The following is an 18,223-nucleotide window of genomic DNA, read 5'->3' on the forward strand; positions in this document are numbered from 1 at the left end:
AATAAATTTTGGCAATGTTATAAACCTATGGAGTTAACTTACTTATATTTATTACAGACGCTAACTTCCTATGGTAGATTTAAGACTTTCCTATTTTTTTACGTACCATCAGCCAAATAAGTGGTCTAATTTTTAAACAAGTTCCTATCAAATGAATATGTCACTAAAGTCGAACTTTCAAGTTGACAGACACGTCTATATGCACCATTGTTTTATGACACGCAAACGATTATGAGCTTTAGAGTAGTAAACCACATATTTGGCTGATGGTACCTACTTAATCTCTCTCTTAACTTGATTACGAAAAGCACAATCTCATAGTGGTGGAAACGATAATGTTAATCGGATGTTACGAAAGTCTATACGATGAAGTAATTACTTTAACTATCGAAACTGTGAGTAGTTTTTTGTTACAAGTTTGTAATTGCAACCTGTCGCTAGTAGGTAAGCGACTCGCTCCCTCCAAACCGCACGTCGCTCTTTGAGTGGAATTCGTTGTTTATTTGCAACCCTCGCCGGAATCCTCTTTCTTTCAATGCGATTATAATATTTCCAAGAAATTACTTTGTCACCTACGCGTTTAGATAGTACATCATACAATATCAGTTTACGACCATCAAAGAGTCGCAGAAAGGGTACAAAGGCTTTTTATGGTTGACTTGTTTTTATCAGAAGAATAAATTTCCTACCTTTGACCATTATTTTCTTTTTGTAGGCTTATTTCATACTCTTTTTACGTTTGAATTTTTGAGCGCGATACATTTAAATATTGGTAATGTTATAATATCACTCTTAATTTGTATTTGCACGGTAATCGATATATTCGCGGACCGTGCGTACCTACATTTCGATTCTAATAAAAGCATTGTTGACGCTTCATTATTGAATTCAAATTGCTAGCGCTCGTCGTGTTTATTTTGGAATATATACTTAAAACGAATTTGCAACAATCTCCCTTGGCTGAAGAATATGATAAACATTTATGTATTTTACTAAATTGACCCACCAATACATTGCCAATCAATTAGGACTGAAATTTAGAGATAAAAAAATGCAATAAATACAAAGAAGACTAAGATAGAGCATCTACCTTATTTGTCATTAATTTCGATGGCTGTTTTAGCGTCCGTACTGGGGGCCTACCACGCTCTCTTAATACGATTCAGTTTAGGCTCTAAACTGAACTGCATCGCTATTTCGTACCACGACGTTACTTTTGCGATTCAGTTCAAGCACGGTTCAGCGACAGCGATACAGACATTTTCATTCAATCACTTCAAGCGGTTTTCGTACCATGACGCTTAACTTGAGTGGGAATTGAATCGCTTCAGTGTCAAATTTAGCGATTCAGTATAAGTTAGTCATTCTGTCAATTTTTTTGGAGTTTTAAGTGTTTTACTTTTTTCATTCGCGCTGTCATCGTTCATCCACCATTACCTCTCATATTTTGTTTTCTAGAATTTTTTTACCGTACAACGGCAAAAACTACTAGACACTGGAAAAATTGTCCTCCGATGGACAGGGCCATATTTTTTTAAAGAAACAACAACAAGTGTTTTACTTGGAATATTTTTAAATTTCAAGAACTTTTAAACTTTTATTCAAGTTTTATAACTTTACATTAGTACCTACTCACGACATTGTGCTTCTTATTTCCTCATTGCTAAAACTAATTTTTCAGTGAGAAAAAAGAATCGTGGATTAGTGACAGCGTAAACATTTTATTTGTAATGAACACAACGGTTGCTAAGAACACGGAATGACATAGAGTTATGGTTTTCCAAAATAAAGAGGTTTTCGTACAATATTTGGTTTGCATATAGCGGCATCTCTTTCGCGACTTAGCGTTTCAGTTTCGGACCAGAGACAATATCGGTCTTTCATTCACTTGTAAACCATTGAGACTCAGCTCTGAGAAATAAAAGTCGTGGTACCAATTTCGACGATTCAGTTTAGGTGCCTAAATTGAACTGCTCTGCGTTTGGATCGTTTATGAAAAGATCATGGTAGGCCCCCTGGAACACAAACAAGTAGTATGAGCAGAGTGCTGCTTGGCAGAAGGATAAGCGAGTAAACTGGTGGTAATAGCGCTCCGTACGGACCTTGCTGAAGAACTATAATTATGTAATCTGTGTCGTGTTGGTCGCAAATAGGTCATACTTCGTTTTTGTCTTTATATTGCACGATGCTAATATTGGTTAATTATCTACCTATACATACTTAAGTACCCTCCTTTACTCCTAAGTCCCCACTCTTGATAGTATATTGACAGCAATAGTAAATGACTGCAGAGGCCGGGAAAGAAAGGCTTGCAGGCCGAGTATGTATAGGGATAGGTATACGAGGCTGGCATGTTCTTTCACGCCAAGGCTTCTATAGTGCTTTTCTCAAACATGCACTAAAATAAATATAAACTCTTAGAAAAGAAAGTCTTCGTAAGAACTAAAATTGTACCAGACTCAAATTATAACTACCATCTATATAGGTGTTTTCTCAAAAATGACCGTAAAAGTTGTCATTATTCTTTACATATCGGAAGGTGAAGTGCATAGTTTATGGTCAGCGAAAAATTAAAAAGTTGAAAAGATTGCAGGTGCGCTAGATCGACAATAATGAATTAGCGCGCCTGCAATCAGTCACAATTTTTTTTAAAAGTTAGAAAGGCCATGGACACAAGTCGTATACAATACAGCCAAGTCTAATGGCCGGTATCAGATATTTTGTTGGAACTCCGGACTTTTTCAATTGGGTCTGAAACAGCTTGTGGTGTTTTCGGTGGAAAAATACACCTGCAGTTTATTTTTAATGAAAAAAAGGCGAGAAAGCATAAGAAAAATATTAGAATAAAATTAAATGTTATAATATATTTTGAGAAAAACTCGCAAGCTCGTCCGCTTAATACTCATACTCAGCCAGCAATTGCCTACTTCCAGGCCACGACAATAATCTACTATTATTTCATTCTAACATGAATTTTCAAACGTTAAAATAATCCCCAAAAAATCTAATTGCTTTAAAACATGTAGATTTAACGGACTGCAAAAATTAAAAAAAATCACGTAACACGTCTCTAAAAGAAATTTTTGAAACGAAAATGGCACTTAGTACTTGCAAAATGGCTAAAGCCCAATTAAGTTCAATAAAGAAAAGACAACGACACTTGTAAATTTTCCCGCCAAAACTTTTTTTTACGGCACGAACTGCAGCCCATTTAATCAGCTACACTAATACTTTATTATGTAAATTAAATTGTTTATTTATACATTTCAAGTCGTGTATATAATGGCCTTTACCATGGATATTTCACGTTTTGCATTGAAAATTCCAACAAAAGACCGTTGTCTTGCAGGTCTAGGCCTGCAACAGTATATTTTGAAGCCTGTTTTAAGGAACACGACATAAACATGGATAGATTCTGAATAGTCCTGATTATTTTTACTATGCAGGTGAAGGTGAAGGCGAAGGCATCAGGTTGCCGTGCCTCGTGTTTGTGCACGGCGAGTCGTACGAGTGGAGTTCGGGCAACGCGTACGACGGCACGACCCTGGCGGCGCACGGAAACATCATCGTTGTCACTATTAATTTTAGGTTAGGTGTATTGGGTGAGTGAACATTCGTTTTGCGATTATCTAACTATTAAGCGGGGTTTTCATGTAACAAATAAAATCATTCGAATAAAACCAGTTCGGCAGTACCGCAATCTATAATTACTCGAATGATTTTATTCGTATTGTAAAACCTGCCTTTATGATAAATATCTTGCTTACATCGGTTAAGTTTCGAGTCAAAGAGTTTAGGTAGGTAGTTAATTACTATTATTAAAAAGTTTAGATAAGAATAGAGGGATGATATCGTAAAAATTAACCATAATCTGAAGGTGCGGATCGTGTTAATTGGAAACGTGTCTAAATAAATAAAATGTAATCAGAACGATGGAAAATGAAAATTATGGGTGCCCTGCGCAAGGTCTAAAGTTTTGTCCTAAAATTCTTTGGTCGAAAATGTTTGGTGTAATATTGTATACATATTTTTTGTATTATTTTGCTTTTTTGCATACATATTTTATTTGCTAAAGCACTTCTGGTCTAAAATAGTTTAGTCTAAAATTTTAATTACTTGCTAAAATGCTAAATCCATAATATTGTTAGATCTAATTATTATTTAGTCTAATATTCAATGTCCTAAAATTAAAATACCGACAGTATTTTTATTCCAATTAGACAACTTAGCATTGATTCGCAGTTTTTATTTATGTATAAAGAAAAAGAACAACAATGTGTACAGTCGAGTTCATACACTTGTGATCAAAAATTTTATCAGAAATCACATTTTTGATCACATTTTTGCTTACAAGTTTATGAACTCGATTCGATCGATCGATCGATTTAAGGTTTTTTAAGATAAAATAATGAATGTTTGATACTTGGATAGGCGGAACAGTAAAGGGGGAGGGGGACGGATGCAATATAGAATACCCAGGTAACATGATAGCTCAAGGAGTTGCAAAATTCGTTATGCAAAAAAATACATTACGATTTTTTTTACGTAAAACAATTTTCGACCAGTCAATATAAATCCGAAAGTTGTCATTATTTAGAATGATGAAAAATTAATATTATCTAGAAATGGATTTGGTAAGGTTAGGTTTATTATATTAACATTTCTGTTTTTAACCGACTTCAAAACAGGAGGAGGTTCTATGTTCCAATGTTTGTATTTTTTCTGTATTGACAATATTTGAGAACTTTTAATTATTTCAAATGACCATTAAGTATTAATTTCGCCTATATTGTTTTTAAACTTTATGTAATTTGATACTTACCCGTGTTAACCAATGTAAAATCGTAGCCCCACTCATAGCGAAGTATTATCCTCAGTCATATTATTATCATAGCTACCTATTACTATAATTTAGAATAAACCAAATTGATGGTACTCTATAGCTATTTTAACTATCCCTCTAAGTGCTCGACTAAGTGCAAATAAATTTTAGAAATTTAGTGTTATGCTCAGTTTAGTAGTACTTATGTCAAAATATATGGAACTGTCAATTTAAACCAGGCATAAGAACTTCTTTAATATACTTAGATTAAAATAATTCTGCAAATGGTGATCAAAATAGTGGATAAAACCCATTGCCTTTTCTACTTTAATTTATTATTACGTTTCTGGAATTGCTAATTTGATCTTGGTACTGTTTGTTACCAAGATCATTACTCAAGTTATAACTTTACATTTAAGGTACAGAGCTAAATTTCAATGTCTAAATATAATTTTAAAAACTTAATTATTCAATTAAACTTCAGTACCCACTTTTTGTAATATATTTAGGTGTATACGTAAATAACATTGCTTTATTTTACCTTCCTTGTATAAATAGTACAAAGTTCGAGTTCATTATAAAGTTCTCAATAATGTTTCGTATACCTACTCGTCTTTTATTCAGAACGACTTCCAGTGGCTTTCTTGGCGTAACTTCGCAGCATTAGTCATCAATCTGACGTATAAAGAGCCTGTTTACGGCCAATTTGCTGCTTTAAGCTTTATATAACCATTATATAACCACCATGGGCGAGTAATGCCGCCGTTGCACGACTAAAGAAATAAAATAAGCTACTTTAGTGAAGCTGAGTCTAAAGAATTGAACTTGTACCTAATCTTTGTGTTTTAATCAAACTTATTTATCGCCGTTAGTTGCTTCGACTCGGGCGAGACGTCTGCGTTTACAGAGCCAATAGTTACCTAATTCACTTTGAGGACAACAACTGTTATTTAAATGAGTTAGGTACCGAATTGGGTTGCCTCATTAAGTTTTCAATTCAATGAAGTTTATCAGTGACGGGTCGTGTGATTATTTATCTAACTAGTAGATTACCTCACTGCGTGGCTCGTCTGAAATTGTTTTATGTAAAGTATTTGTTTGGCGATTAATTACAGGTTAATGATGAAATATTGTGCTGAAGTTATCCTACTTACTACTAATATTATAAATGTGAAAGTTTGTGAGTGAGTGAGTATGTTTGTTATTTCTTCACGCTAAAACGGCTGGACGGATTTGGATGAAATTTGGCAAAAAGTTACTTTATAACCTGGACTAAAACATAGGCTACTTTTTATCTCGATATTGCCACGGGATAGGGATAAAATCTTGAAATAACAACCGCTGGGCTAAGAGTCATGAAATTCGGTATGTAGGTTGCTGGAAGTCTGGAATAACATATAGGTTACTTTTTATCCCGATATTCCCATGGGATAGGGATAAAATCTCGAACTAATAACCGCTGGGCTTAGAGTCATGAAATTTGGTATGTAGATAGCTGGACACCTGAAATAACACATAGATAGGCTACTTTTTATCCCAATATTCCTACGGGATAGGGATAAAATTTTGAAATAATAACCGCTGGGCTAAGAGTCATAAAATTTGGTATGTAGATAGCTGGACACCTGAAATAACACATAGATAGGCTACTTTTTATCCCAATATTCCTACGGGATAGGGATAAAATCTTGAAATAATAACCGCTGGGCTTAGAGTCATGGAATTTGGGACGTTTATATCTGGACATCTGGAATAATACATAGGCTACTTTTTATCCCGATATTCCCACGGGATAGGGATTAAATCTCGAAATAACAACCGCTGGGAGTCGCTTAGAGTCATGAAATTTGGCGTGGTTCTTATAATATAACGTCAATGAAACCACGATGTAATTTTAGGGAATTCCAACGAGAATATAATAAAATCCCGGAATTTCAATTCAACTGCTGTATCTAATGATTTACGCGTGCGAAGCCGCGGGTAAACGCTTGTTGAGAATAAATTAATTCAGGTTTGCTCATTGTCATTGTATAGTAAGTACGAAGTCGTTACACTCTTGAGAGATTGGATGCGTTTGTCGGTTGAAGATTGGTTACAAACCTTCATGACGATTTTCTTAAGAAAATAGCGCGGTAATTTCATTTGTCTTCTATACCGCAGTGCAAGGGTCTGGAGTTCACAGTTGGCAATACAAAACGTTTTCCTTTCACGAGTCGTTAAAAGTTTTCATTCGTTTAGTACGTAGGCTGAAATAATAATGACAAGTGATACAGGTTCATTAATGATGTTTGATATTAAAGTGAAAAAGTATTTGAGTCAATATGTATTACTTTCACTGTACCTAATCATCCAGCAGCAGTGTTTAAAGTTTGAAGCAATGGAATGAGAGAAATTTAGGATTCCGATTTGTAAGTATTTACAATGTGGCCGGACGGTTTTATATAAGTAAGCTCAGGCTCGAAAATGAGCTTTATTACGTTCTGATAAGACACGGAATGACTGCCGAGCCGGTTTTGCGGTTATCCGGTTCTTTATCAGGCACGACATTATTCCGCCAGTCCGCAATGTGATTTGAAACAGTGTACGGTTTATTCTTCCACTCTACAAAGTGTTCCCGGATTTTATTTATTTTATCAAGTTTGCGCTTTAAAAGCCTTATCGTTTTCCCTGTAACCAATTAATGGCTATCTCTTAGGTGTCGAAAGCCTGAATACCTATAGAAAGGGAATTGATTTGTAAAAACTCTCTAGACTTCAATAGGATCGTTATCTTTTTTTCACTGGAATTTAAAATAAGAGGCTATTTATTGAAAGGTATAAAATTCTCATACAAATAGCCAATAGGTTTTTTATACCGTCAACATTTTACTTCATTTTGGATTGTTCTAACGATTTAGTTCATTACGTTATTATAAATGCAACAACAAGAACAACTACTACTACTCTAATAAATACCTAGATATGTTTTATTAGCAATAGGCAGGCTCGACAAAATGTAAGTTTTTTAAAATTAGAACGGCTTTCGAATAGCCGCACGGATTTGAACTTACTTCCTGTGGCTTTACGTCCCAGAGGCAATGTTTGCAAGCGATAAGCGATTTTTGGCTAGTTAGTTGGATTCAGAGTGGTATATAGTTGGTTGGTATGACGTCTCGTGTATCTAGCTACAGGAGTGTAGGCTCGAATGCTCGAATCCTGTCCGGAAAAAGAAAAATCTTTTTCGTTTTTATGAAACTACTAATCTGTTTAAAACTAATTCTTAAATTAAAACAACTTACGCAATACACTTATATCCTCCGTAAAAACAATCAGAGCTATCGGTGATTTAGGGCAATAAAACCTTTGGACGATTAATTGCATCATATTTCCCTTGTGTGCATTATCATTAATTATTAACAAACTTTCTGCGAATGTTTTGCGAATATAAATATCAGACAAAAATACAATATTAGATAATAGTAGGTTAATAAAATCAAAATCCATTCACTTCTTATAATTTTTAATACAAGAAAAAGTAACTTAAACCTCAAAATTCAATTGTTTTGTTTACGAAAAGACCGCCGCGAGCGGAATGACACTACAATCGGATGCGTTAGAATACGAGTAAACTCGGTAATTCTCGGAACAAAATACAAACGGAACGCACTTCGTTCGAACGATACGCCATAGATAATAGGCGCCAGAACGTAAAACTGAACATTCGCATTCGCGCATGTCGGTAGCAGATATTAGCATTCGCATTCGCGAATGTTCAAAAAGTGACATTCGTTACATCACTAGTGTCAATGTAAGAAGGAGGATCTAATGAAGGTTTCTTGACAGGCGAAATATAGCTAGATGGCGTTAGTATCGTTAGGTTTAACTTTATAGTTTTGCTTGCAATTGGGTAATTTAGTAGTCAACCATTCACAAAAGACGCAAATATCAAAGTTGTCAAACGAACCTCCGATATTAGCGTCGACTAGCCTATCACAGAAACCCTGTAGGCACAATGAACTATTCAAAGATGCTTGTTAATAGAACGCTGATTGTTACCAGGTTTTTTAAAGACTGGTGCTAAGGGATCGGCGCAGGGTAACTTTGGGCTAATGGATCTGGTGGCGGGTTTGCATTGGCTGCGCGAGAACCTGCCCGCGTTTGGTGGGGACCCGGAGCGGGTCACTCTGATGGGTCACGGAACGGGAGCGGCGCTTGCCAACTTCCTTGCTGTTTCACCTGTTGCTAGAGGTTTTTATAATGTATTCTACTAATATTAAAAATATGAAAGCTTGTGTGTGTGTGTGTGTGTGTGTAAGCTCGCGCTATAATGCCTGGATGGTGTGCAGATAGCTTTACTCTAGAATCACACATATACTGATAATGACACATAGAATTAATGTAGATACTCGTGTTAAATCCGGCAATCTCAACCTAGAGATATGGTATTTTGCACAAAAGGAAATTTGTGCAAAACTCATACCCAACATTTTTTTGATATAATTTTCATAAGTAATGTGATCGCGTGTCCAGAAAATCCACTGAATTATAAATGTAGAATATAGCTTATTATGGCCTTTTAAAACCTTTTTCAGGTTTTTATCTAGTCAATTTTTCCACACAGGTTAAGTTATTTGCAGATTTCATTATTCCGTGTCAGCGTATCTACCTACATCCCGTTTATGTACATCCTCCGTCACTTAATGCGATTAAAGGGGCCGCACCAGGCACGCACAAGAGCTTTCTCAAACGTAATTAAAAATAAGGTCGGCAGGAACTTAGTACAACAATTTTAACGTAAAAAAGTTGGGTTTAAAATAATAAAGGAAACGGAATGAACAAGCAAAACAAATGTTTTCCTTGAGGACAGATTTCATTATCTCGCCGATTCTTGTTCGAAATAGCAAAATTAAATTAGTTTTTTTTTGTTTCAGAGCTACTGAAGCGAGTCATTTTGTTAAGTGGGTCGGGACTTAGCTCATGGGCGCTGCAGAGGGAGCCGCTCAATATAAAAAGAAAGGTAACCTAAAAGGAATGTGGATCAAGCTAATGTTGACGTCTCTAGCTATACGAGTATAGCATTGTTTGTAGCCAGTTTTATTAGGGAGCTGCTGATGCTTGAATCAACTGTTTTGTATGTGAAAATAAACGCATTTTGCGTTAAAAAATCTACGATATCTCCGATTTTCTAAAAGACTGGCTCATATTTTTTTTTAAATGTTTCAGCGTTCTTATCTTACCCATTGAGTTGTCGATAGTTCAGAGAGTTATATTCTGTCTGTTTATACTTTTAAAAGGAAAAACCGGAACCCTTATAGGATCACTTTCTTTTCCGTCTGTCAATACTACAAAATACGAATAAGTATTTAGGTGTGCTTCCCTTCGAAAGGGTGAAAAAATCAAACTATCAAAAGTTAAAGTCATGAAAAAGATGTGATACTTAAGATTGTTTTTTGGAATCTTTTTGTATTTTTTATTTCAATTCCAATTTTTTTTTCTTTTACGGTCATCCCGTAAAACCTAAATTGAATTTACAAACTGAAATATAGATGCACAGAAAAACCAGAAAAATAAGACCAGCACTGGGAATCGAACTCAAGTCCTCGGCATTCCGTGCCACGTGCTATACCGCTACACCACTGCTGGACAACGGTACAGACACTAATTTCCCCTATGCACCACATATCTCAGCTTGTTTGTTAAAAAAAAATTTGGAATTGAAATAAAAAATACAAAAAGATTCCAAAAAAACAATCTTAATTTGATTTCTTAGTAACGATATCTCTTGGCCGGGTGAGCGTTAGTTCCAATGGAATGCCGAAAGTTTCTCGATCAGGGCTACGGTATAGATGTCGCTAGCGTCACTGCTTAAGTGGCTAAATAAGAAACAAACAAGCTGAGATATGTGGTGCATAGGGGAAATTCGTGTCTGTACCGTTGTCCAGCAGTGGTGTAGCGGTATAACACGTGGCACGGAATGCCGAGGACCTGGGTTCGATTCCCAGTGCTGGTCTTATTTTTCTGGTTTTTCTGTGCATCTATATTTCAGTTTGTATTTTTAATTTAGGTGATAGATACTAATTGTCGTAACCGAAAAATCTAGAGGGTACGTCCGATTGTCCTAGGAACTTGAAATTTGGTATGAAGGTAGCACAACCAATAAGAATATTCTGAAATTCTTACTTTTTATGTCCATCTGTCTATGTTAGTAATCATCTAAAATGACTCCATACTGTACATTTTGCTTAGGAGACGGGTTTTGCTAACACTGGACATTCATAGATACCCAAAAATTTATGCGTGAGTCCGAATCGCAGTTTGTCGTTTTTTTATGCATATATGTATAGGTACCTAGTATCTAAGTTATCCTCTGTAATGTAGGTAGCAGAGCAGACAGGCTGCCACGGAGACCTGATGGAGGACGACCTAGCACCATGTTTGCGCAATAAGCCGCTCGCCGAGTTGCTGGCCGTCCGGCTTGAGCCACCAAGGTTTCTGCCCGGCTTTGCGCCGTTTGTCGACGGCACTGTCATTGTCAACCCGTCCTCCGTAAGTTGAATAATTCATTTATTTGGCACGATTTCAGAAAAAAAAACTCAGAGATTCCCAAATAACAGAGGTTCCCAATCTTTTCAATGCTGCGGCTCCCTTAACAAGTTGTATTTGTTTTACGGCGCCCTTATAAAAGGAAATAGACGTACCTATGTAGCCCGTGGCGTGCCTGGTTTTAGAATAGGACAAACTCATCTCTTCCCGTGGGTGTCGTAAAAGGCGACTAAGGGCCCTAATGAAAGAGGGGGCAGCAGCGCTCTCTATGGTGAACTACGAACTCGAGACATCAGCACTTCGATGTAAAGAAACCATCACACTATTTTCCCAAGAAAGTCGTCAAGGGGGATCACCACTGAGCATCCGATCCGACGATCACGACCATTGTACCATTGTGTCAAGAGTGTAGCGACTTAGATGAAGATGTAGCTGTAGATACGCGTGCTGGGACATAAATATAACGCATATATAAAACGCATTCACGACGTCTGTACCTATACTTCGTTTTTTTAGCATTAGAAAAAGGGTAAACAATCTTGACGAGTCTTTTCATTGAATAACGTTTAAAAAAAGTAACTATTACTTATGATACTAAAAGCGTGTAAGGTAATCATATGCCCTTGCTAATTGTTACATATTTGCTGTGGTTTATTTTACAAAAGTTTTTCAATAAAAAGACATGTCAAGATCGCTTACAGTACGATTACTTGGAGTTAACACTTGACAGATTTTCGTGCCTTTAATTTTCAACTTTGAGGTCATACAAATAAAATACTATTTACATAATCTGTTAACGTGGGTAGCGGGATATTAAAAATGGCTTTATTTGTATGACGTCAAAGTTGAAAACTGACTGAAGGCACGCCCATCTGTCAAGTGTTAACTCGAATTAATCAAACTGTACCTACTTTCTTTCTAATGCTAAAAAAAACAAAGTAAGTATAGGAGAGCTCACACTTAGGAACTTCTGCGTTTAGATAATACGTTTAGGGCAAATAAAGCGTTATCCGAGATAGAGTCATTTGAAAAAGAGAGCTTATTATTGTAAAATTAAAGTATATAAAATACCTACTGCATCTGATAGCTGATGCACTGCACAGCTTAAACAACTGGGGACAGAGACCAAAAACTTTCCAAAGGTTAACAAACACAACCTGATTTAAAACATAGTGTAATCGATTCTACTCTATATTCTGAGCAAACTACTTTATGGTTTTCCGTTATTTATTTAACACCTTATTATTATTGTAACATTTTTATAATAATTGCTTACTGTATCATATTTGTAAATTACATTTTGGCCTCTCCTGAAAAGTATCCATTTTACGTTAATTCATAGTACAGGTGACGATATATACCTGGGTACAACAAGATTATGATTACATGTACAGTCAGCCAATTTTATTCCTAGACCACTACAGAACCATGAACCATGTCGTCCTTAATGACATTTAATGTCATTCGATGAACATTGTTAATAGACAAATAAAATTAGTTACTATGATAAAGTTCCATAGTGGCTCAGAAATCAAATTGGTTGACTGCACCTATGTGACCTATCCTATTTCGTAAAAGTGGTTAGGCAAATGGGATGCATTAGGTATAATATTAGTTTCAGTATTAGTTTTCCGTTATAAAATTTCATCTCTCTATTTTTTTTTTGTATGATTTCGGGCATCAGCATCCACGTTACGTTAAGACCTAGATGTGTATAATCCCACTATATGTACCAAGTTTTGTATTAATCTGGCGCGTTGTTTTTAATTAAGTACCAGCAGTCGGCTACAATGGAATTGCTGGCGTCCTGGCAACAATTAAGTAATTGAACTAGCCATAACCAACTTATTTAACAGTTATTTTTGGCCTCTTCTTTACTGAAAAAGTAAGTATCCATGTGGAATTTCTGAAATTTAATTATGAGGTTGCTGGAGAGATGCTCTGCAGCAGCCCCAAATTCAATTAATTGTACCCTCGATTATATTGAGGTACAATTTTTTTTAAGTATGTACTAATTCGGTACATATTGGGTATATCAGCTTTATGTCTTAAAAAACCGGCCAAGTGCAAGTCGGACTCGCGCACCGAGGTTTCCGTACAAACCTGTAGGTAGTAAACTTTAAAATTATTAAAAATATTTTTATTATATGATGTAACTAAAAATTTACGGTTCTCGCATTTTTTCCTTTATCTGTGCTATAATAATAATAATAATAAATTATTCATCAGACAAAGATCGCGAGGGTGGTTAAGATCGCGGGATCGCGGTGGATGCGAAAAGCACAAGACCGGTCTGAGTGGAGAGTGGACGTCTTTCGGCTGACATGACGATGATGATGATGATTCATCAGACAACAAAGATCCATTCATTTTTTAGTACTTAAACACTTAAAAACTAAGTTCGATTTAAAATTAAATTAAAAATTAATATAATCAGAGAAAGAAAACAAAAACATATTTTTTTAATTAAAATCACAAAAGAAATAGGATTAAAATCATTTGAAATTAAATTAAATATACTTAAATAAATTTTTAAAATTACAATTACCAATATAAATAGCTATAAGACGTTGCTTCGTACCAAATTTAAGGATTCTGAATTTACGGGTTCCCTTGCGAGTATCGAAAATTTGCGGCATATACGGCTGTACCTTTTGATTGCGTTGGCTTAGAAGTTTGATTTTTTCACAGCTTCAAGGGACAGTAAACCTGAATATTTGATATAAATTTCAACTTGATACTTCCACGCGTTTCTGAGAAAAAGGGTCTTGACAGACGGACGGACGGACAACAAAGTGATCCTAGGGTTCCGTTTTTTTCTTTCGACGTACGGAACCCTAAAAAATCACAAAACAGACAATGGGGTTGCCAGGGAGCATGACGTAGAATTTTAGATATCACAGAGGGATATCCTGAAACAGAAAATTAGTGTTTACGATTAGTATTGACGTTTCGGCAACTTTGCAGTGGCCGTGGTCACGAGTAAACTGAAGTGTGGGGTGTTAAGTCTGCCTAGCAGCGCGAGTCCGTCGAACTACCCGCACTTGATCACCAATAGTACCGGCACCGCGTATCACGAACTACCCGCACTTCGTCATTAATATTTGTCACCCCATCACACCGACACACAACACTAACAACGTCCATCATCCCTCCAATTCAAGTCTCTTACTACTCATTTATTTTCAAAGGCAAAAAGAAATTGATATTTCCATTAACATTCCTAAAAGGGTTGGCTGACCGAGTGATATTCAAAATACAAAGGAGGATAAACGAGTTTTTCAAAAGTGTCAAAAACAATAATTGAACCTGTTTGCTAAAAATTAATGTACAATTTGGTCTCAAATTCTTTTAGCCGGCATGGGTTTATTTACGAAATAGTCTGATTTTCAATTGTACAATTAGTGTCCCGTATTTAAATGATAAGGCAAAAGTTTTATGTCTAGGCGAGAAAGGCTTTACATTTTAAGACTTAATTTCACTCTACTTATCCAGCTCGCTGATAAATTAAAAACCAAGTTGTAAGATGGACTACAAACCACACAAGAAATTGCGAATTTATTAAAACATTGTTTTAATTAGGTATCTTTCATCCATTATAGTACGTACCTTATTATTTTAGTAAGTATAAAAAATCGGTCAAGTGCGAGTGCGAGCGACTCGCGCATGAAGGGTTCCGCGCCTCCGTACAATGTTTTAAAAACAAATAGTTCAGTAATAGTTTTTTGTAAAAAAACCTAATACAAGCTTTTTTGTTGGCGGTACTTTTTGCCCCTGGTTACCAAAGTGGAAGATGTGGACGTGTCGTTTTATTACAGAGTTCCTATGGCCAACATCTAACTTCATCATCAGATCAGCTCTACGTCATGATAATTTTGCATTGTCATGCAAAATTTCAGCTCAATCGGTTGAAGATATCCACTTCAAATTTAAGTTGAAATATTTAATATTTTATTTAAATTATTTAATTCTACCTGAACAAACATAATTAGTTTAATTACATTACAAGTTCATAAAAACATATCACCAAAATGTAAGCACTAGGTGCAAGTATTTCGAATAAAGAACAATTTTAAATTCTCATCCTCTTTGGCTGTCGCCCTGTCGGAGGCTGAATAGCGCTTTAGACTTGACATACGCCAAAAAAAAAAAATTGGCTGAACGCAGTAATGAGGGCTATCGCGTATGAATTCGCCACTAGAGGCGCTAGTGTAGCGTGAGGTCTCCGAAATGTTAAATCTCATAGTTTTTGGGTGAGCTACGCGGGTTTATTTATAATTAGAATAATTTTGTGAATATTTTGCAATATCTGAAATTAATTATGGCAAATATGCGTTCCGGGGCAATGAATGTATGTCTGTGTTTTGAGACAGTTTTGTCTTTTGGAAACCTTTGTGCTCCCTTTTTCCGAACAAAACGGGGCCTATGCAACACTGTGGCATGCTCGATATATTTATGGTACGGTTTTAGGGTGTATTAAATATGATTTTAATCTAAACTTTGTTTTCACGCTCGTAATAACAGACTTGAAAGCCATACTTAAAAACCTCACGCAACAGTGCGCCATCTAGTGAGACAAAAAACGATAGCCCTCATTCGTACGGCGCGTACTTATTATGAATTAGTGAATAAATCTTAACCTGATTTTAAAATTTGACCTTGTAAATAAATAGTGTTACTTAGTATGAATTATAATTGACATTTTTTAGTGTAAAAAAACATTAAATACAGCGGCTGTGAGTGCTTTATTGAAGTTGGCTTTTGTGAAGTGTGTGTAGTATGTGTCGGAGGTTTGTGGATCATAAATTGTTATTTAGTCTTAATGCTGTAAAAAAAAAAACCACGGTCTTAGAGACAATTATTATAATTATCGAAGGTTTTATAAAATAGCACTAATAAAATCGCAAATTAATAAGTAGTTAAACATTAAACAACATAGGGTCACGGGCGTTGTCCCTAGCAACTGATGGCCGTCATCTTGGCAGCCTAGCAATCAAAAACCGCTGAATGAGACACGTTTCTTGTTATGACGACTCCCTTTAATTTGTAACTTTATTTTCTTTTTAGTATTTGTTGTTGTTGCGGCCACTGTAATACATAATCTGTGAAAATTTCAAGTGCCTAGCTATTACGGCTCAAGAGATAGAGCCCTGTGACAGACGGACAGACAGACAGACAGACAGACAGCGGAGTCTCAGTAATAGGGTTCCGTTGGCACCCTTTGGGTACGAAACCCTAAAAACGAGGTTCTATCATTAGCTACTTGGAAAAGGCTACTTTATTATCTTCTCTAAAACCTTAGGTACTTCTCGACTTTTTGGAGTGATGGATATGATAAAGCCCAAAGGGCTTAGGATTTTTTAAATAAAGAAACTAATATCCATCAACTAAATAATTGTGTACACGACATATGTGCTCCAGTAATAACACTAAATGTGCGGACTCTTGACTCTTATTCAAAATATCAACGTCTAGGACAGTATGTAGATGCGTGTTTCGTACCACAGCTCAATTAGATCAATTGATCGAACAATCACGTCGCACCGCCGATACTCCAACTGTATCTAATGCAATTATAGCTAGATTCGTGCAATATCTAGCTTGAGGCATGACAGTCGTTACATATACTCCTAGTTCGTCAGCTGTAGTTCGTAATGTACTTACACTATATAAAACAAATACCTACATACAACACCAATGTCACCGATAGGTAACAACTATGTAGAGTAGGTAGGTTACCAACTTATGCAACAGATTGAAATTAAACATGATTTTAATTAAATAAATGTAAATAATTAAGGGGGAGGCATGAAAATTTCGTAAATAATAATATTATACTTTGCCCATAAAACTTCAATTGCAAGTAAAATTGTCATTCTAAAACAATAACACTCAATTTCATAAACAGTTAATCACCAATTACCATCATGTTTTAAACAGTTAAATAAGATTACTAACCGAGAAGTCTATTTTTTATGTGGGAGCACCATGCAATGTCACACAAGTTATGTACTCAGTTTGCGGATGAACTATAACAGCTCGTTCGTTTCTATCTAACAATGTCCCTGAAAAGTCCCTTAACAGAAATTCGATTACTGTTTTGGACTTTTTTGTGATGTAAGTGACACGACAATCACTGTTAATTATAACCTTGAAAAGTATTATACCTACGACGCCACTATAGTAGGTACTACTGACTGGAAATAGTCATATAATTGTGCCAAAACCTGCCTGGGTAAACGTCTACATCAATGTTATAGGACTTGTATGAAACACTAATTAGTGTGTTTGGAAATGTTCGAAGGAATTTCATAATAGGTGGGTACTCACTGTTTATGGTTGGGGAACTAATGAATAGTAAGTAAGTAAGTTTGTTTTATTTGCATTAAATGTGGTTAACAATGGATATAATAATACTTAGTATTAGAAAACTTTAACGTTATTAATTTATTCGAAATAACTAATTTAGACTTCAATCTGGTTTTAATTTCTTCGAGAATCAAGTCAAAAGAGATTAAACTAATCGTGTCTTACAAAACAGCGAGTTGCGCCTGAACTAATCCGGATTATAACAGTAGACTTCAACAACTTTACTTTTTATTGAGTTTAAGGACCTGTTTCACTACTTATGGACCAATTTTATGTGACAGATAAATGAGATGCTATCTCTGTTTATTCGGGCAAGCAGAGATGGTATCATATCTGTCTCATAATAAAACTTATCGACGCGTCTACTTACCAGTTATTCAAACACTACAAGAATAACAGAAGGCTTTTAAAATAGCAAACTTAGGTGTAAGTACATTTCATGGTGAGTAGCATTGGTGAGCAGGTGGTAGGACCTTGTGCAAGGTCCGCCCGGATTGCTACCTGCCACCAT

The 18,223-nt window shown here is 35.7% G+C and overlaps 1 protein-coding gene across 1 annotated transcript in view; it reads left to right on the forward strand.

Annotated features, from left to right (window-relative positions):
- The window catches only part of LOC141426535 (neuroligin-1-like), a 35,220-nt gene that overhangs the window by 5,279 nt on the left and 11,718 nt on the right, over positions 1-18,223 (forward strand). The window contains exons 4-7 of the mRNA XM_074085520.1: positions 3,447-3,602; positions 8,860-9,048; positions 9,732-9,817; positions 11,179-11,346. Coding sequence (XP_073941621.1) covers positions 3,447-3,602; positions 8,860-9,048; positions 9,732-9,817; positions 11,179-11,346 — 599 coding nt within the window. The remainder of the gene's footprint in view (positions 1-3,446; positions 3,603-8,859; positions 9,049-9,731; positions 9,818-11,178; positions 11,347-18,223) is intronic.

This window comes from Choristoneura fumiferana, chromosome 3 (genome assembly GCF_025370935.1).
Source record: "Choristoneura fumiferana chromosome 3, NRCan_CFum_1, whole genome shotgun sequence".
In the NCBI taxonomy this organism is placed as follows: domain Eukaryota; kingdom Metazoa; phylum Arthropoda; class Insecta; order Lepidoptera; family Tortricidae; genus Choristoneura; species Choristoneura fumiferana.